General features: G+C 37.8%; 1 protein-coding gene across 3 annotated transcripts in view; it reads left to right on the top strand.

Moving 5' to 3' along the window:
* PIK3C2A (phosphatidylinositol-4-phosphate 3-kinase catalytic subunit type 2 alpha) overlaps positions 1 to 22,141 on the top strand; it is a 108,779-nt gene that overhangs the window by 23,275 nt on the left and 63,363 nt on the right. For all 3 annotated transcript variants that reach the window (XR_013961591.1, XM_080687136.1, XM_080687137.1), the window contains exons 2-3: positions 7,304 to 8,425; positions 20,197 to 20,300. Coding sequence is in view for 2 of the 3 variants with exons in the window: in XM_080687136.1 (XP_080543262.1) it covers positions 7,367 to 8,425; positions 20,197 to 20,300 (1,163 nt within the window). In the remaining variant the exon portion in view is untranslated. The remainder of the gene's footprint in view (positions 1 to 7,303; positions 8,426 to 20,196; positions 20,301 to 22,141) is intronic.

Raw genomic sequence — 22,141 nt, 5'->3', positions numbered from 1 at the left:
GTGGTGCTTGTTTGCCATATTAGGGTAGCCTCCTTTCATTGTAAGGTTACATAGGCATTCTATTTTCTTTTGATTTTATTACATTTTATATTTAATCTTTTTGTAATTTATCCTATCAGGCCAGTGGCATTGTTAACATATTTCTCTATAAAATGTTAAAATTTTTCTAATTGTAGAAAAGATTAATTGGAAATTATATACTTTAAAAAAGTTTCAAAGATGATAAGATAGGCTTTATTTTCTTAATTTTTAAAATATATTTTATTGATTTTTTTTACAGAGAGGAAGGGAGAGGGATAGAGAGTTAGAAACATTGATGAGAGAGAAACATTGATCAGCTGCCTCCTGCACACCTCCTACTGGGGATGTGCCCGCAACCAAGGTACATGCCCTTGACCGGAATCCAACCTGGGACCTTTCAGTCCGCAGGCCGATGCTCTATCCACTGAGCCAAACCAGTTAGGGCAAGATAGGCTTTAGTTAAAAGGCTATGTGACATTTGTGGGACTTAAAAATATAAAATTTCCTTCTGAAAAATAACTATTAGATATTTGAAATACGTTATTGACCTGAGGGAAGGGGTGACTTTTGGGAAGATAAATTTTCCTTACCATAAAGAAAGTAATGAGGCTTATTTGTCATGCTTTTAGTTCCTTTCTTCATAAATTCTAATCTTGTGTTGTCCACTAGCCACCTTTGACTGTTGAACACTTGAAATGTGGCTAGTCTAAGTTGAAATGTGGTAAGTGTAAATATATACCAGATTTTGGAGACTTAAGTATAAAAAAAAAAGAATGTAGCCTGGCTGGTGTGGCTCAGTGATTGAGTGTTGACCTGTGAACCAGGAGGTCACAGTTCAATTCCAGTCAGGGCACATGCCCAGGTTGTGGGCTCGAATTCCTAGTAGGGGGTGTGCAGGAGGCAGCCGATCAATGATTCTCTCTCATCATTGATGTTTTTCTCTCTTTCTTTTTCTCTTTCCTCTCTGAAATCAATAAAAGTACATTAAAAAAATAATGTAAAATATCCCTTTCATATTTTTATATTGGTTACTTATTTAAATAATAATTTGGATATGTTGGATTAAGTAAAATGTATTAAAATTAATTTTATCTGTTTTGTTCATTAATAAAAATATAAAAAAATTTTAAATTTCAAATGTGCCTGGCATTCTATTGAAAGTGCTACTCTAACCTATTGTCACCCAACAGTCTTCCATTTTGTCTTTTTGACAAATTTGAATAGTGCCTACCCCAAATTATTTGGTTTCTTTTGTCAGATGAGTTTTTTCCCTCCATGAATCTGTAGAGATAGGAGAATATTATCTTCTTGTCTAATGGAGTTTTTTCTTTTAGTACAGATAGAGCACTTCTATTTTTAGTTTTCTGTTGCCATCTCCCTTCTAGTTTACAAGTTAATATTTTCTGTTACCACTTGTTTATACTAAAGTCAACCACATGATTTTTCAAATTTAGTTGAATTAATAATAAACGAGCTCTTTGAGTATGTTCTTTTTAAAAAATTTATTTTATTGGTTTTAAAGAGAGAAAGAGGAAGGGAGAAAGATAGAAACATCATTGAGAGAGAAACATCACTGATTGGCTGCCTCTTGCATGCCCCCTACTGGGGATCAAGCCCACAATCTGAGCATGTGCCCTGACTGGGAATTCAACCAGTGATCTTTGACACTCAACCACTGAGCCACACTGGCCAGGCTGAGTATGTTCTTTTGTTTCAGAATTTGAACTTCTTTGTTAAAGAATTGATGTCTTAAGTTCTCTAGTGGTTGGTGCATTCATTCAAGAACTATAGTAGGTTTGTGAGTAGAGGATGAATAAAATAAGAATTCATGCCCTCAGTGAAATTATAAACTTGCTAGTCATCTGGTGATAAAAAAATTAACCAATAAATTGATACATGTTATAACTAACTAGCAGTAATAACTACGGAATGGTAGAATTAAAAGAAACAAAATCTATTAGTGCATATAGAAATAGCTCCAGGATTAAGGAAGAAACTTGATATTTATAATGAATAAGGTATGTTTAGACACTTAATGATTCTAGATAACTGTTAATATTAAAATATATCATAGTGAATTAGAATTGCCTGAATTTGAGTCCTGATTTCACCACTAGCTGCTATGAACTTGGGCAGATTATATCACTTGTGTGCTTAAAGTTTCATTTGTATACTTGGGATAATAATAGTAGCTACTTAATAGAATTTGTGAGGATTAAATTAGTTAATATAATGCTTAAAGCAATGTTTGGCATAAGGTATATTTACTACAATTTTTTTTTTTAATCCTCACCTGAGGATATTTTTCCATTGATTTTTTTTTTTTTAGAGAGAAAGTGGAAGAGAGAGGGAAAGACAGAGAGAAATATTGATGTGAGAGAAACACAGCGCTTGGTGGCCTCCTGTACAAGCCCTGACCAGGGCCTGGGCTTGGGAGGAGCCTGCAACCGAGGTATGTGCCCTTGACCATAATCAAACCTGGGACCCTTTGGTCCATAGACTGACGCTCTATCCACTTGAGCCAAATTGGCTAGGGCGCTACAATTTTAACAGATATTTTCCATAGTTATTATAGTCTTCATAAATTTATTTTTAATGGTGGCATAATATTCAGTTCCAGGGAGGTAGCATGATTTATTTATTTTTTTTTCATTGTAGACAAGATATATTTGTATTGTTGAACTTAAATCATTGTTTCTCCATATTCTTAGGTGTTTTTTTAGTTATTTATTTTAAGATGGGAGACCACTGAGATGGGTAGCAGGGCTGGCTTGCTTTATTTTTTTCCTGAGATTTAAATTTAAATTCTAAATGAATGTCTACCGCAGAAGAAGCCAAGAGCTTTTAAACTAATTCTTTTGGTATCCAAAAGTTTAACTGAATAGCTTAATTGCCTCTTTTGAAGAATTTAAAGTAGCATGGCCTTGAGTTCATTACTGGGTTACTTTATGTTGGGAAATTTTTGGCAGATGGTATACAGTCATCATTCAAACACTACTTATATTGTCTTTCCCAGTTTGAGTTAGGAGAACATTAGCATTGAAGTTTTCATTTTGAATTAGCATGCAGGAAATTATTTCCTGCTAAATGTTTGTCATCAGATGAAGTTTCATTTTTAAAAATTAATGGAGCATGTCAGTACAGCAGCCCTAGGAAAATAGCTGAAGCACAGAGTTACTTTTGGACAATTTTTAAAGTCCTTTTTACCATTTGAGTATTCACATGGAAAACTAAAGTATGGTAATTTAGCTGCTAATAGATCACTATCACTGAGTTGAATTTGCTTTAGCATATACTTACTTTAGCATACTATTTTGTATACTTTAGCGTACTATTTTGGGTTGGTACCAGGGATTGAGCAAGCAAATGAATTGATAATGTGAAACACCACATTCATTATTAAAATGTATTTCAGGCAATTAATTTTATACCTTTGTTAGTAAATGAGCAATAACATTAATTTGAAATACTTGCAGTAAGTATGTTCTCCATCTAATAAACTGTATCTCAAATTCACTTAAAAAAATCCAGATCCCCTTTCAGAACTGTGTCATATTATTATCAAATATGGGAGCCAGGAGAATACTTAAATAACAGTGTCATTATGCTTGTGGAAGATGAATCTTTATCTCTTTGTAAATTGTTATTTTGTTCTTATCCACCTGATTTTGTGAAAAAAAGAAAAAAAAATAGGCAATGTGTTGTGGTGTTCAGTAACAGGCAATTTACACTTGACTCATTTCTCCAATAAAACCTCTATACTCTTGTGTTATCTGAAATCCCTTTTTCAGTACTGTTCATTAGTCCTATTCCCTCCTGTAACACACATGTTCATTAAATTTAGTTCCATATTTATTAAACAAGGTGATTTTAAATGTTATAGGGAAGAAAAACATGAGCAAAGTAGGCCTCTGCACTTAAGAAGCATATTTTAGTCAGTTATGTGGACATGCATGCTAAAGATTCTGTGTTAATAAAGATATTTTTGGTTATCATGGCAGAAAGTAATTTTAAAATGGCTTAAACAAAGAGTTATTGCCTCACATAAATGAAAAGACTGGCCTTGAATATGGGTTAGATCCATATGCTTAATGTAATATCCAGAATCTGCCTCATTTATCTTTGCTCTCTTCTGGCTTGGATACACATTCTCAGGTAGCATCTCCTCAAGTGGAGGCAAAGATAGTCACAGCAGTGTTAGGCTTACACCCGTTCAGCTTAGCAACCTCAATGATGAGCTTCCTGTACAAAGTTTCAGAAGTCCTGGGTTTGACACTGATTGGCTAGTCTTGGATCCTCTGGAGTGGTTGGAAGATGGGTTGGGGTGTAAGTATGGTCCAGCCCTATTCAAACTAGATGGAAGAAAAGGAAGATAAGTAGTTTCCAAAAAGGAAATTATAGATACCACTACCAGAAGAAAGGATGCCGAGCAGGCAAAAGCAGCATGAAGTCTACAAAATAAATATAAGAATTATTAGTTGAGTTACTAGTAAAAAGATGAATTCTGATAGGAGCTGCATTAAGAAAAGCTTCAGGCAAAAAGCTGTATTTGAATTGGGCCCTAAAGGACAAGTAGATTTTTTTCTAAGACAGAATGAGTAAAGAAAGGACTCATTTGAGAAGTTGGGCCCTGAAAGGAGAAAATGGAAATGGAAGCTACGGGAGTCTAAAAGAGAACGTTGAGAGAATTCCCCTCAGTATGGAGAAAACTTGAACATTTTTATGGCAGAGGAGCAGAAAAGCAAGTAAAGGAGAAATTAATAATGCAAAGGAGGAAATCATCATAAAGAAGTAGGAGAATTTAGTGGGATTAAGGATATAAGCAAAGGGAGCAACTTTAGAAAGGAAAAGGGAACTTCATTCTCTGAATTGTAAAGGGAAGGTAGTGTGTCCTGGTTAAAACAAATTTATTGTTAAATAGGTAAATAACTTCAGTTTTGTGTTCTAAAAGTAAAAATAAAAGGTTTATCAGTTTCTGTTGCTGTGTAACAAACCATTGCAAAATGATATTGTGGGTTAGCAGTTTGGCTGGAACTTAGGCTGGGTGGTTTCTTTTGCTGGTCATGTCTTGGGCCTCTCTTTCCTGGCTCTCATTCTTTATAAGTATTCACATGGCAGTGGCTGCACTCAAAAAAGGAAGAGTTGAAGCACTGGCCTTTTATGACCCTGACTGAGAACTCGCACAGTGTCACTTCTTTCATATTATCTTGGTCAAAGAAAGTCACAAAACCAGCTTAGATGAAGTAAAGAAGTAGACCCCACCTCCTTATGGGAGGAGCAGTAAAGTCACATTGCAAAGGGTAGTGTATACTGGAATGGGAGGAATTTGTGCCTATTCCCCCTGCGCTCAGCATTTTATTTTGGAAATATTCAGTAATCTAGCCAAGTTGAAACAATTTCAAAGTGACTACCCGTATACCTACCACCTAAACTTACTGGTAACATTTTTCCCTACTTCCCTTATCACATAATCATCTATTACCTCTCCATTAATCAATTCATCTTATTTTTTGATGCATTTCAAAGTAAATTGTAGATATTAGTACTTTCCTCTAATTCAGTGGTTCTCAACCTTTAAATTTTAAGTGTACATTGTTCCTAGTTTGTGGTCTACCACAGAAGGGAAAAATTTGGAATAGCTTTTCAGTGAAATGCCTCAAATTCAGCTATCCTACATAATAAAAGCCTAATATGCTAAGTGTCTGACCATTTGACCAGTCACTATGACCCGCACTGACCATTAGGGGGGCAGATGCTCCGATTGGTAGGTTAGCTTGCTGCTGGAGTCTGGCTGATTGGGACTGGATGAGTCAGGAGACAGGTCAGACACACCCTCGAGCCCTCCTGTGGTCCCTCCCAGGCCCCAATCATGCACCTGTGGGGTCTCTCGGCCTGGCCTGCGCCCTCTCGCAATCCAGGTCCCTCAGGGATGTTGGAGAGCCAGTTTCCCGATCTCCCACAGGCCAGGCAGAGGAACCCCACCGGGCCTCTAGTAATTGTATAAAAGAATTGCAAAGGATGTCTTCCTTGGATACCTCTTTCTTTATGTTCTTATCACTAATACTTTTTATTTTTAATTTAGTATTACCTCAACACTTAGGATTTTCATTTGTGTTATATTAATTTGAATTTGCTTTGGGTGTTTTCCTATGTCCTTTCATTAAATATTAAGTGTATACTATAGACAAGCACTATGCTAGAAAAAGCGTGTAAACAGGAGCTCTCTTGCTTTCTAAGTCTTCAAATTAGGTATATCTCATACTAGATTAGATAAGTAATAGGTGCCATTTATTTAGTGCTTATATTCAAGGCCACTGGTAAATACTTTAAGTTGCATTGTTTCATTTAATCCTTATAATTTAAGAAGTAGATACTTTTTTCATTTTAGAAGTTAGGAAACTAAGGCATGGAAAAGTTTTCATTTGCCCAAGGTCTTACCGCCTCATAAATCAAGGTGGTCTGACTCCAGAACCCACACTTAACACCTGTATTATACTGATTAGAAGCAGGAAATGTGCCCTCTGTTACACAGTAGATAACTAACCCTTTAATTGGTCCTATTACTTCACAGGGTAATCTTGATCTGAATTAAGTGTTTCTCTTAAACAGAGAAGTATAAATTTAAAAAAACTGATCTATGAGAAAGTTTAATAAGCTGTCTTCTGAATAAATATTTTAGCAATTTGAAAAGGAGAAATTTTAGTATTATAATTATTTTAATTAAAGATAATCAGAATAGAAGTATGATCAAAACTATGTGATAAACTCAATAGTTTTTCATATAATATTTTGATAGACTATTAGTTTCTTAATTTTATTCACTAGGTATTGAGTACTTTTATTGCTAATTGGCTTTTGAGTAGTTTAACAAATAGCAAAAGATTGAAATTCTCTTTGATTTGCTATTTACATAACAGTAAAACCTGTTGGAACTCTTGCAAATAGTGACTATCATTTAAGCCATTTCATGTCAAGAATTCTGGCAGAAGTGCCACTAGTTTATGGTAGCTAGTGTGACAGCTGAAGTGAAAGCTTGTTGAGTTCATTTATTGTTGTAGCTTTCCTGGGAATAGGGCAGTCGTGTATGTCTAAATATCTTCCTTAACCTAACAGTGAGTGTATAAGAAATTTTAAGTTTTCTTTCACCCTAACTTCATTTTATTTTATTTGGTAGTGTGTTTGTAAGTGGCTTTGAAACCTAATTAAATTATATGAACTAGGTTAAAAATAAAATTTGTTTTTAAAAATTTTAATTGAGTATTATGTTTATTTTTATGTATAGGTCTTGCTATTGGGAGCTACAAGAAAAAAACAGATTAGAGGAAGTTTGGTCTGTTAAGTGGACATGGCTCAGATATCCAGCAGCAATGGATTTAAGCAATGTTCATCTTCACATCTGGACCCAACAGGAACAAAAGATGTGGACAAAGAAGAAGCGTTACAGATGGAAGCAGAGGCTTTAGCAAAACTGCAGAAAGATAGACAAGTAACTGATAATCAGCGAGGCTTTGAGTTGTCAAGCAGCACCAGACAAAGAGCACAAGTTTATAACAAACAGGATTATGACCTCATGGTGTTTCCTGAATCAGATACCCAAAAAAGAGCAGTTGATATTGATGTAGAAAAGCTAACTCAAGCTGAACTGGAGAAAATATTGCTAGATGACAGTTTTGAGACAAGGAAAACACCTGCAATGCCAGTTACTCCTGTTCTGAGCCCTTCGTTTTCAGCACAGCTGTATCTTAGACCTACTATTCAGAGAGGACAGTGGCCAACTGGTTTATCTGGGCCTTCCGCTTATACTTTACCTTCTATTTATCAGTCAACTTATAGTAGTAAACAGACTGCATTCCAAAACGGCTTTAATCCAAGAATGCCTACTTTTCCAACCCCAGAACCTATATATTTAAGCCTTCCAGGACAGTCCCCATATTTTTCCTATCCTTTGACATCGGCCACACAGTTTCATCCACAAGGAAGCTTACCTATCTGTCATCCAGTAGTCAGTCCTGACATGGCAAAGCTGTTTGACAAAATAGCTAGTACATCAGCATTTTTAAAAAATGGAAAAGCAAGGACTGATTTGGAGATAACAAATTCAAAAGCTACAATCAGCAATCTGCAGGTATCTCCAAAGTCTGAAGATATCAGTAAATTTGACTGGTTAGACTTGGATCCTCTAAGTAAGCCTAAGGTGGACAGTGTGGAGGTATTAGATTATGAAGAAGAGAAAAATGTTCCAGGTTTGCTAGCAGAGGATCCTTGGGATGCTGTTCTTCTCGAAGAGAGATCACTAGCAAGTTGTCACCTTGAAAGAAAGGTGAATGGAAAATCTCTTTCTGGGGCAATGGTAACAAGAAGCCAATCTTTAAATATTCGAACAACTCAGGGCCAAATATCTCAGGTACAGTTTTTTTTTTTTTTTTTTTTTTTTAATTCTCAAATTTAGTAGTAACACAAAATTCATATTTGTGTGCATAATTTATTAGGTAAAAATATTTTTCATTTTGAATCTTATTTTCTTGTTCTTAACTGTGCTGTGACTCTTAAACTGTATGGTAAAGGATTAAATGTGTTTTGGTCAATTGAAAAATTGCTTGCTGTTACTGTTATCTTTTCAAGGATTATAAATTGAAAGAACTTCCAATCAAGAATCTGACTATCACTGATAGGCATTTAAAATAATTTTTATCTGTTTCTCCATGTCTTCTTATATGTGGCCCTACTTTTTCTTATCTCTTATTTTTCAAGGTAAACAAGGAGTTGTGGTTTTAACTCCATTATAGAAATTCTCATTTTATTTTTTATATTGTTATATTGTTCCTCATTATATTGTTTTATTGCTTTTAACCATGAATGAATGGCAAGAAGGGAGGGAAGGAGGATAACTCCGGAGAGACAGGAGAAAAGCCATTTAAAGGACTCTCTTTAATCACCTATATGGATAAAAAGGAGGAATGGAAATATAGTCTACTGGAGGCCCGGTGCATGACATTCATGCACAAGGCGGGGGCGGGTGTGGCGGTGGGGTGTCCCTCAGCCTGGCCTGTGCCCTCTTGCAGTCCGGGACTCCTTGAGGGATGACCACTGAGGGGTCCTTAGTGTTGCCTTGGAGGCAGGAGAGGTTCCCACCACTACCCTTGCACTCGCCAGCCATGAGCCCGGCTTCTGGCTAAGCGGCTCTCCCGCTGTGGGAGCACACTGACAGCACACTGACCACCATGGGGCAGCTCCTGCATTGAGTGTCTGCTCCCTGGTGGTCAGTGCACATCATAGCAGCCGCTCAGTCAATTTGCATATTATTCGCCTTTTATTATGTAGGATTATATGGTGTAGTTGTTGAATTCATATAGTCTTACTATCTGGAAAAATTAGTTAAGGGTGGCTGGGCAGGATGTCTTCCCTCAGAAGAGAGGCAGCAGGGTTTAGACTTTTCCTTTCCAAATATAGTATACCTAATTGCAGATTTGTATTTTGCTTTTATAATTACAATTTTTTTTTTAATTTTACAGAGAGGAAGGGAGAGAGAGAGAGAGAAAGAGAGAGAGAGAGAGAGAGAGAGAGAAAGAAACATTGTTTGGATGCCTCCTGCATGTGCCCCAACCTGGGATCAAACCTGCAATCTGTGTATGTGCTCTGACCAGGAATCAAACTCACTACCCTCTGGTGTATAGGACTATGCTCTAACCCAGTGGTCAGCAAACCGCGGCTCACGAGTCACATGCAGCTCTTTGGCCCCTTGAGTGTGGCTCTTCCACAAAATACCATGTCCTGGGCAAGTCTATTTTGAAGAAGTGGCGTTAGAAGAAGTTTAAGTTTAAAAAATTTGGCCTTTAAAAGAAATTTCAATTGTTGTATTGTTGATGCTTGGCTCTGTTGACTAATGAGTTTGCCGACCACTGCTCTAACCAACTGAGCTACACAGCCAGGCCCACAGTATTCTAATAAAGATAAAATAGTGATATACTAAAATTTTCAATATGTTAACTATATTAAGCATGTTACTTTGTGCTACATTAAGTAGCAAACATTGTGTTAAATTTTAAGAGACAAGTGATAGCAGGTGCTGAAAGTTAAATATTTTATAGAAAACTTGAAAATTAAGCAAATCTTATTTATATATTTCTCTGTGAGTTGAGAAATTCAATTTAGTAACTTAATTTTAAAATTTATTGTCCCTAAAAGTAAAATAAGGGAAGAAAATTCAGGGAGGCAGGTATTATAGGTAAATGTCAAAAAAGATATTTATAAAAGTAGCCAATAGGTTGTTAATGCACAATTACTGAAGGCCTTCAATCAGAAGTTTGGTGTGCACCTGTTACAAATGCTGTAAAAGGATTTCTATATTTACAGAAAAATTCTAAGCCCTTTTATTAACACAAGATTTTATCATTTTCTTTGTGTACAAGAAGATAAATTTTGGTTTCATTTAGGCCAAAAAGGGGGAGTAAAATAGAACACTAGTAGTGTTGGAAGTTTGTGGCACAAATATTAGATGGAGCTTTTAATTTTCCTTGCACTATTCATCTCTAATTAAAAGCTTTCCCCTGAGGTTTATATTTTTTTGTTGGGAAATAAGATTGTGAAGTCTGTTCTTTTTAGTTACTTTATGTACTTAATTACTCTTTTCAAAGCTGTTAGAATTTTATGCTTTGTGGTGAAAACTCAGAAGGTTGTTTTTCTTCTTACTCAGCAAGCTTACTTCCTATTTCCTTTTAGTGTCTTGTTTTGTTAATAATAATCTAAATACTTTAGTTCAAATGTTTTGTGAACAAAACCAAGAAAAGGAATACTACTTAAAACTGTCTTATGGCAATTTAAATTTAAATTGGATTTTGAGTTAATAGCTATATATTTAGCTATTTTGAGCACATTTCATAAATTTGAGTAATGAATTAAATTATTTTCATAGAAGTGGTTCTGCAAAGTTCTGTGGATATTTACTCTTTCTAAAAGTTAATTATATTAATGTTATAAACTTATATTCCCATTGTCTATTATTAATTTTAAAGGTGAGGGAAACTTGAACAAAACATGATTTTCATTATCTAGCTCAGTGGTTCTCAACCTTTCTAATGCCACGACCCTTTAATACAGTTCCTCATGTTGTGGTGACCCCCAACCATAAAATTATTTCCGTTGCTACTTCATAACTGTAATTTTGCTACTGTTATGAATCATAATGTAAATGTCTGTGTTTTCCGATGGTTTTAGGCGACCCTGCTAGTGGTTCTCAATCTGTGGGTCGCGACCCACAGGTTGAGAACTGCTGCTGTAGAGCCTAAGACAGGGGTGGGCAAACTTTTTGACTCGAGGGCCACAATGGGTTCTTAAACTGGACCGGAGGGCCGGAACAAAAGCATGGATGGAGTGTTTGTGTGAACTAATATAAATTCAAAGTAAAGGAGCGGAGGGGAGAACAAGAGAACCCTCCGCTCTTTCGGTTTCACGGGCCGGATAGAACAGCCGAATGGGCTGGATCTGGCCCGCGGGCCGTAGTTTGCCCACGGCTGGAAGACCATCGGAAAACACAGACATTTACATTACGATTCATAACAGTAGCAAAATTACAGTTAAGAAGTAGCAACGGAAATAATTTTATGGTTGGGGGTCTCCACAACATGAGCAACTGTATTAAAGGGTCGTGGCATTAGAAAGGTTGAGAACCACTGAACTGCTAGCTGAATGTAGTACTCTATTTGGATAGGTTACTGCAGTCTTTTCTGTAAGATTTAAAAAAATTTTCAATAAGGAAGTCCAGCTGGTGTGGCTCACTGGTTGAATGTTGACAAATGAACCAGGAGGTCACAGTTTGATTTACGGGCAGGGCTCGATCCCCAGTGAGGGTGGCCAATTAATGATTCTCTCTATCATTGATGTTTCTATCTCTCTCTCCCTCTCCTTTCCCCTCTGAAATAAATAAAAATACATTTAAAAATAAATAAAGGATAATAAAAGGATTATTTTAAAAAAATTCCAATAAGAAAGTAACCAAGTTCTGAATAGTAGCTGTTATATATATTTAATGCTTACGATATATTTATTAAAAACTTAGTATTGCCCTGGCCGGTTTGGCTCAGTGGATAGAGCGTCTGCCTGTGGACTCAAGGGTCCTGGGTTCGATTCCGGTCAAGGGCATGTACCTTGGTTGCGGGCACATCCAGGTGGTGTGCAGGAAGCAGCTGATCGATGTTTCTCTCTCATCGATGTTTCTGACTCTCTCTCCCTCTCCCTTCCTCTCTGTAAAAAGTCAATAAAAGATATTTAAAAATAAATAAATAAATAAATAAATAAATAAATAAAAACTTAGTATTGTTTTCCATCTAATTTTGGGGTAATAGGACATTAACCTTGGACTTTGGTACGCATAAAGCTTTCCCATATTCTCATAACTGGTTTTCAATGATGCACAAAATGATTCACAAAATCATTTCACTGCTTTGAAAATGATTCACAAAAACTTACCAGTACAGTATATACTGATAAGTTTTTGTGAATCATTTCAAATCTTAATGAACCTAATGAACCCTTTTCACCTCTCTTCTAGTAGATAACCTCATTACCATTTTTTTTTTAAATGTTGAGGTCAAGGCTATTCTTTGTATGTACTTGCCCACCTCAGATCTGCCCTTCTTTCTGGATTGAGGAAAGAGATATTCCTTCCTTTTCCTGTTTCCCCAAAGTATTTTCTACCATTATTTTTTATAAGGGAATTTGTACTTACTGCCTTTCCAGCCTCTCTCTGTCCTCTATTGTTCCCATCATATTGCAGAACCTTATTTCTGGTAATATGACTACTAATTGCCAATCTAGTGACCACATTCACTGTCCATCCCTTTTGTTTCATTTGCAACAATTGACTACATCCTTTTTTTGAAACTTCTTCTGTTGCCCTAGTTAATCATACTTCCTATTTTTCATCCTATGATCTTTGACTCCTTTTCTTTGTCTAGCTTCTAAACTTAGGCATTTGCCTCAAGTTTTGTTCTTGGCTGTCTTTAATAATTGTTACCTGTTTTCTCTTATTCAGTGCTTTATTCTTTGGGCTCCAAGATACAGAATGTAAAAACTACTGGTTTAGACTTTTATAGTGATGTGACCCCATACGTCTTTATTGGTTGAGAGGCTGTGATGGTTAAGTTTATGTGTCTACTTGACTGTGCCATGGGGTGCTTAGGCATTTGGTCAGACATTCTGAGTGTCTGTCAGGATGTTTCTGGATGAGATTAATATTTGAATCAGTAGATTGAATAAAGGCATTTTGTCTTTTCTAATATCAGTGGGACTTGTCCAATCAGTTGAAGGCCTGAATAAAACAAAAAGGCTGATTCTACTGCCCATGAGGAACTCCTCTTGTCTTACTGCCTTTGAGCTGGAACATGGATTTTTTTCCTGCCTTCAGATCCAAATTGAAATATCGGCTATACTGAATCTTGAGCCTGACAGATTCAGACTGGAGCCTTTGACTCTCATGGGTATCCAGCTTGCCAACTGTGGTCCAGTCTTGTCACTCTCCATAATTACATGGTTTAATTTCATATAATAAATCAAACTCTTTGTGTGTGTGTGTGTGTGTGTGTGTGTGTGTGTGTGTGTGAGAGAGAGAGAGAGAGAGAGAGACAGAGACAGAGACAGAGACAGAGAGAGAGAGAGGTGTCCCAGCTTCATTCCCAATGAGTGCAACCCTCAGCCTCCTAAAGAGACTGTCTCCTTTTGATGGAACTTGGACCCAAAACCCCTTTGGCTGGGATATTGCCCTCTCAGGGATCCTGATGGAGGCTGACAGCGATTAGCAGACATAAATATCCCTGTAGGAAATTGCAGAAATTGGATGAATGATCCTCAAATCTAGATCTTTAGCTCTGGAATATAATTTCTAGAATAAAATATTTCTAGATTATGATAAAAAATTTCTAAGCCTAATATATTTACTAGAGAACTCAGTATCTTCCACAATAGACTTTTCTTTGTTCCATATATTGGATAATAGCATTAGCAGTTATTTTCTTATTATCATTTGTCTCTTTCATTCATTGAAAAATATTTGAGGCTATACATTGTGAGGTTTACAAATATTAATCATTTGCAGACCTCATTCTTAAAGAATTTGAGTTAGAAGAGGGAGACAGGCTGTGTGTGCACATAAATTGCATTACAAAATACAAAGCCTTGAGTGCCACATAAAAGTGTGCAAGATCAATGGAGAAAAGAGATACTTTGATGCTTAGGTTGTTTGGTGAAGAAGGATTGGGGGCAAGAGCTGAGAGACTAGGTGTAAAATTAAAAAACAATTTTTTAAAAAGAGTGGAGAGCCCACCTGGTGTGGCTTGGTAGTTTTGCATCAACCTATGAACCAGGAGGTCATGGTTCAATTCTCGGTCAGGACACATGCCTGGGTTGCAGGCTCAATCCCCCAGTAGAGGGCAGGCAGGAGTCAGCCGATCAACAATTCTTTCTCATCATTGATGTTTCCATCTTTCTCCCCGTCTCCCTTCCTCTCTGAAATCAAGAAAAATATTTTTTTTTAAAAAAAAGAGTGAAGAAAAAACCAAAAATGCTAATGTTAATGTATGAGACAAAATCATTGGCAACCCAGCTATATTTTACTTTGTGGACAGAACTTTTGAGTTAACTTTCCAGAGCCTATTATTACCTTAATGTATGACTAGAGAGTTAGTTATTATAATCTATTTCTGTCACTGTCCATTGAAACTTATAACCTGCTTGAAAGAAAGGACCTAATTCATGAATGGCACTGTAAAAAATGCAACATTTGATTTTTGAAAAATCTAGAAATGTCACTAAGGAGATTCAAAATCTGTTAAGTAAAACATGCAAAATAGTTAAAGAAGGAAAGATGATTATTGGGTCAAGCAAAAATAGAGGCTTTCTATAACATTGCTCCTGCGAAGGTCAAATGTTGTTTTTCTCATTGCATTAATTTTTTTTAAAAATCAGACTTGAGAGATAGGTTGGTATGTTAATTAAGTGTGTGATTCTGAAGCTAGGCTACCTGGGTTGAACTTCTGTCTCTGAATATATTAGTTGTGTGACCTTATGTGAGTTAATTAACTTCTCTGTACCACATTTTTAAAAAATCTGTAAAATGGGGATAATAGTACCCACCTACTAGGACTTTGTTAGAAATAAATAATACATACATATCTACCAGAAAATTGCTTACAGCAGAGCCAGACATGTAATAAATTCTCAGTAATTGCTAAATAGTATTTCGATTGTGCTAAAATACAAGTAACAAAATTTACCATCTTGGCCTTTTTTAAGATTACAGTTTAGTGTTATTAAATACATTTATATTGTTGTGCAGCCATTACCACCATTTATCCTTATAACTCTTTTTACCTTGTAAAACTGAGATTCTATACTCGTTAAACAACTTCTCATTTTTCTTCACCCAAACTCTTGGCAACTACCATTATATATTTTGTCTTTTTTATTGTTGTTAATCCTCACCTGAGGATATTTTTCCATTGATTTTTAGAGAGAGTGGAAGAGAGAGGGAAAGACAGAGAGAAATATCAATGTGAGAGAAACACATTGATTGGTTGCCTCCTGCACGAGCCCTGACCAGGGTCCGGGCTGGGGAGGAGCCTGCAACTAAGGTACGTGCCCTTGACTGGAATTGAACCTGGGACCCTTTTGGTCCACAGGCCGACGCTCTATCCACTGAGTCAAATCGGCTAGGGCCATTTTGTCATTTTGATTTTTGAATACTCTTAAGTGCCTCATGTAAGTGGAGCCATACAGTATTTCTTTTTGTGTGACTAGCTTATTTCATTTAGCATAATGTCCTCAGGTCCATCCATGTTGTAACTTATTGCAGAATTTATTTTTTAAGGCTAAATTATATTCTGTTTTATGTATATACTAGTGGCCCGGTGCACGAAATTTCGTGCACATTAAACGGGGATTAATTAGAGGAAATAATTTAATATTGCTATTTGCCCTTTCTCTATAATAGAAGTGTCAGACATGAAAGAAAATTAGTAAAATGTATATGAAAACCTTCCTCCTGTCAGAGTCTGGGGCACACCATGAGACCCAGAGTCAAGTTCCCGCCCACCCACATGCACCTCAAAATCGCGTGAGACCCAGACCCGGCCGCCCTCCCCCGCCATTGGGCTAGATCCAGACCCAGCCAGTCCCACCCTTGTCAAGCCCTGCTGGGCAGGGGGCGTAGCCTCAGGTCCCCTGGCCTGGCGCCAGGACGGGGGGTGTGGCCTGAGGTCCCACAGCCCAGACTGGGGCCGGGAGCGTGCCTTGAGGTCCTCCATCAAGCCCCGCCAGGTGGGGGGCATGGCCTGAGTTCCCCCAACCCAGCACTGGGGGTGCACCTTGAGGTCCCCCGTCAAGCCCTGCTGGGTGGGGGGCATGGCCTGAGGTCCCCTATCAAGCCCAGCCAGGCAGGGGGGGCACAGCCTCAGGTCCCCTGTGCCGGTGCTGGGGCGGGGGGCATGGCCTGAAGTCCCCTGTCAAGCCCCACCTGTTGGGGGGTGCAGCCTGGCCCTGCGGTGGGGGGAGCAGCCTGAGGTCCCCCAGCCCTGGAGTCAGGGGTCCCCCGTCAAGCCCTGCGGTGAGGGGAGCAGCCTGAGGTCCCCCGTCAAGCCCCACTGGGGTGGGGGAGGGCATAGCCTCAGGTCCCTGCTGATTGCTCCTTAAGGCTCCTGATGGGAACTTGGCCTCAGCTGTGGGTGCAGCCATCTTTGTGACGGAGTGATGGTCAATTAGCACATTCCCTCTTTATTAGATAGGATCTTTTTGCTTATCTGTTCATCTGTTGATGGCCACTTGGGTTGCTTCTACTTTTTAGCTATCTATAATAATAAAAGCGTAATAGGCAAATCAACTGAACAGCTGAACAGCGGAATGATCATCCAGACGAACCACGCTGTGACACCCACTGGTGCCAGGCCAGCCAAGGCAGGTGCGATGCAATTTGTTGGGAGCCCCACCAGTGCCCCATGATCGCCCCACAGAGAAAGGCCCAAGCTACCTGGCCGGTGGCGCTGCAGCAGGTGGGCGGGGCCTCCCTCTACAGGGCAATCAATCGTGGGGCTTCCAGACTGCAAGAGGGTGCAGGCCACGCTGAGGGAACCCCCCCGCCTCCCCCAGGCACAAATTTCATGCACCGGGCCTCTAGTTATAAATAATGCCACTATGAACATGGGTGTACTAATATCTCTTCAAGAACTACTCTCAAGTTTTCTGAGTAATTACTCCAAAATGAAAATGCCGGGTTATATGGTAGTTTTATTTTTAGTTGTTTGGGAAACCACCATACTGTTTTCCACAGAGACTGTACCATTTTATATTACTACTGATAGTGCATAAGGATTCTGTTGTCTTCTCATCCTCACCAACATTTGTCTCCTGTGTTGTTTTTAAGAAAGTGTCTTTAAAAAATTGATTTTAGAGAGAGAGGAAGGGAGAGGGATACATTGATGAGAGAGAGACCTCAATCAGCTGCCTCCTGCACACCCCCCACAACATGTGCCTCAACTGGGAATCGAAGCAGGAATCTCTTGTTCACGGGTTGACGCTCAACCACTGAGCCACACCAGCTGGGCCATTCTAATAGTAGCCATGCTAATGGGTATGAGGTGGTAACTTTTAACTTTTTTTTAGAGGAAGCAAAACATTCAACAAATTGAACCAATGGTTGAGTGCCTTCTGAACTAGATATAAAGTTCTACAAAAAATATAAAATTCAGTAAAATTTGATTTTTATCTTTAAGGAGCTTTCACATTAGGAAAAATATTAAATAGGATATAATAATGCAGTGTTTGGTTCAGGCTAAGTAAGTACTTAAACGAGCTAGGAGGAAAGAATTGCTTCATACTGAGTAATATAAAAAGGCATTATAAATGAAGTGGCATTCTGTTGGACCTTAAAATTAATAAGTTTTTTTTTTACTTCTGAGGGAAATTTACGAGGAAGGCATTGAAGACAAAAGTTTCAGAGGGCAGGATAGCTCATTTGTGTTTTATTAGGAACAGGATATGATTCAAGATAACTGGAACATAGAAATCATTTAGGACGTTCTCAGAAAATGATTGGATTAGGTTATGACAAGGTTGGAATGTCAGACCAAGGGATTTGTTAGAAACATCAAATCTCAGTTTTTTAGGATAGTATGGTCTGTTTGCTCCAGTGCTGTTTTTCTGGAACACAGATTAATGGATGTAATTGTTAAATATGAGATTGATGTCAGTATAATGGGGAAGTAGCATTAGTTCACACATGATCTTTACCAGCATATTAACATTTTAAAACAATCAAGAACAGACTTTCTGACAAAGTATTAGTAATATAAGAAAATATTAAGGAAAACACTGAAAATCTTGCAGAAGTGTTATTTAATAAAAATGGTAGTTGGATAAGTAGCTTTAAGAATGGTTTCATATTCCACAATGTTAAGCTCTCTGGTGAAGCAGTTAATACATTAACTGTTGTGAAGACATTTTCTTTGCATTAAGAACTTTGTTTATTGAAGAAATCTATAGTGATGATATAAACGAGGAGGCAGGGACTCCAGGATAATGCTAGGTACTAATTCAAGTGGAGATACTAGTATTTTTATAAGGTCTTTTTATTGTGTTAGTTGGGGTTTTGGTTATAAAGTTACAATGATTTTGAGTAATCAGCCTTAACTCTGTTTTTCCCATAAGCTTTGTTATTTTTAGTGGCAATTTTCTGGAACTCAAGACTTGTTTGTTTTTTTTCTTCCCCAAATACACATATCACAATCTAGCAGAAAGGGCTCTGCCACATTTTAAAAGAAGAAAATTCGTGAAGGAATTATTGCCCTAAGTTTTCAGTTTAATTTTCTGACAAAATGTTCATTGAAATCTATTACAACTCTTGATGTTTATGCACTGTACTCTGATCCACTTACTTTTTAAAAAATATATATTTTTATTGATTTCAGAGAGGAAGGGAGAGGGAGAGAGAGATAGAAACATCAATGATGAGAGAGAAGCATTGATTGGCTGCCTCCTGCACACCCCCAACTGGGGATCAGGCCCGCAACCCAGGCATGTGCCCTTGACTGGAATCGAACCCAGGACCCTTCAATCTGCAGGCCGTCGCTCTGTCCACTGAGCCAAACCTGCTAGGGCTGATTCACTTAATTTTTAATTGTTGAATGTTCTAATTCTAATTTTAATGGAAATTTACATTTGAAATTTGTGCCAAATTTAGTATTTTTATGTAGTAACCAAAATGCCTCTACTTATGAACTCTGCTATTTGGCTTTGCTTGGGTGGTGAATTTATCTCCTAAATGATGCACACAAATTTCAATCAAGACATAAACTTAACTTTTGAAGGACTATCGGGTTGTTTGTATAAGTTTATTATCATAGAAAATGTCCACTAACTCTTAGATCTCATTCTCTTGTGTAAAGAACCAGCTGCTTTGTTGGAATTGAAGGCCTAAGTTAAATACAGGGTGAGGCAAAAGTAGGTTTACTGTTGTTCGTATGGAAAATAATACAATAATTAATAAATAATAATACAAGAATAAACTCTGTTTTGTGTACTCACAACTGTAAACCTGCTTTTCCCCACCCTGTATATAGAATTCCTGGTTTATTAGGGAAGTCTCAAATAGGGTTCTTTCTCCATTTTCGTGAAATAAGGGCTAGTCCTTTAGTTTCACTCAGCTGTTAAATTTGTGTTCATTTCAGGAAGAATTTGAGTGAAAATGTTTTTAGCATTCCATTTTTTAAAATATATTTTTATTGATTTCAGAGAGGGAGAGAGAGATGGAAACATCAATGAGAGAGAAACATTAGTAGCTGTCTCCTACTGGGAATCGAGCAACCCAGGCATCTGCCCAATTTAACCGAGGACCTCTTGGTTTATGGGTCAGCACTCAACACCTGAGCAACATCGGCCAGGCTAGCATTTCATTTTTACTAATCAACACAAAGAACAGCATCTTTCTACTTTTTGAGCAAATAAAACCAATGAACTTTAAAATAAAACTTAGTTGACATTGCTTTTATGGATAGAAAAGTCCATAATTTAAAACTGTTACTAATGTCATTTATTTTACCTCCATGTCTTTGTAAAATTGTGTTTGTACTGTGCTGCAATTTAGCATTTTGGGGATCTTTTACTTTTAAAATAAAAATACTGTTTTGATTACAGAAAGACCCAAATGGGACCAGTAGTTTGCCAACTGGAAGTACTCTTCTACAAGAAATTGAAGTGCAGAACGAGGAAGTAGCAGCTTTTTGTCAATCCATTACAAAGTAAGGAAATTTCTTTTATAAATTGAAGATTAGTTTTTATTAAATGCTTGCTTAAAAGTTTATTGAAAATTAACTTAGTGCTAATAATTCTAAATTCTTTAAGTTTTTAATAATTTTATTCCTGTGGCTTAAAATTTTGATTGCAACATAAACAAACTACACTTGAACCTGTATTCTTATCTGTTACGTTTTTGAGTATTTAGAATAAAGATTGAAGTCATGCCGTAGACGTCTGATAATCTATTAACCAGTGAAACTATGGCTTAAACATTCAAGTTTCAGTACAGTTAGATAATGCCTTTTTTTTGTTTTAGGGACACTTTATTTTGCTACATACTTTTCTAGCATTCAAAATATTGTCATACTTATGTAAGAGATAACAGGCGCCATTAGAGGAGCAAGTATATTTTCTGAAGGTTAAACAAAAGGCATTTCTAAAACATTCTTTTAATCTTAAATCTGTCTAATATTCTTTATAGATGAGGAAATTGAGACTCAGAGAAGTTACCTACCAAGCTTACTGAACTAGTCCTCCAGGTTTCTTTTGCTTCTGGTTCAGTATGTTTTCTTTCCATTATATCACTGTATTAGCTGGACTTCCATTATCCTATATAATAAAAGGCTAATATGCAAATTTTCCCCTCCGGGAGTTTGACCAACCAGGAGTTCGACTGCTCGCTATGACGTGCGCTGACCACCAGGGGGTGGCGTGAAATGAAGGAAGGCCCCAGCTGGCAGCCAGCTGCTGGGGAAGGAAGGCTCCGTCTGGCAGCCCGCAGCCGGCAGCCGAGGGAAGGAAGGCCCTTATTGGCCCTGATCACCGGCCAGGCCTAGGGATCCTTCCCGTGCACGAATTTCGTGCACCGGGCCTCTAGTAAGTACTAAGAACCCAAACTAGTTTAAATCAGGAAAAATTATGTATTGGTTTACAAGCCGATATAGCAGAAAGATAAAGGATGGGACAAAGCTACGAGTAAGTGACAGCCAGATCTAGGAATTCATATACTGTAAGGATCCTTCCTCCTTTTGGATTCTGTTTTCTAATTTTCTATCCTTCTGTCTTCCTTTTCTTCCACTGCAGATGAGGTTTTGAAGGCAGGAAATACAACCATGATAGGTTAGATTTCATAATCTAATGGTCTTGCTAGGAAAGACGAAATGGAGTCCTGTCAGCCAACACCAGATAGAAAAAACCCTGAAAGGGAAAAGTGGAAGTGGCTAAGGCAGGCGTCCTCAAACTACGGCCCCCGGACCACACGCGGCCCTCCGAGGACATTTATCCGGCCCGCCGGGTGCCGCTGCCTGTCCTGCTTAGCAGCCGACTCGTCCCGGGCCCGCAGTGCGCATAGGAATTTGTTCATAGTTCTTTTTTTAAACTATAGTCCGGCCCTCCAACGGTCTGAGAGACAGTGGCCCCTTGTTTAAAAAGTTTGAGGACCGCTGAAACCGGTTTGGCTCAGTGGATAGAGCGTCGGCCTGCGGACTGAGGGGTCCCGGGTTCGATTCCGGTCAGGGGCATGTGCCTTGGTTGTGGGCACACCCCCAGTGGGAGGTGTGCAGGTGGCAGCTGATCGATGTTTCTCTCCCATCGATGTTTCTGGCTCTCTATCCCTCTCCCTTCCTCTCTGTAAAATATCAATAAAATATATTAAAAAAAAAAAAAAAAAAAAAAAGTTTGAGGACCCCTGGGCTAAGGGGATGAGATATGTTATCAAAAGAAGGGAAAGTAGATCACCACCATGGGAATTTATTTTGAATCCCATATTTTCCCCAGTGTGATTTGCTTTAAGCAAAGCAGAGTTTGGGATTTCCAGATAATTTTTGAGTAGGTACATTATTTT

This window comes from Plecotus auritus (assembly GCF_963455305.1).
Source record: "Plecotus auritus genome assembly, chromosome: 9".
In the NCBI taxonomy this organism is placed as follows: Eukaryota; Metazoa; Chordata; class Mammalia; order Chiroptera; family Vespertilionidae; genus Plecotus; species Plecotus auritus.
The sequence above is the reverse complement of the archived record's forward strand: the minus strand, read 5'-3'. Positions and strand labels throughout refer to the sequence as shown.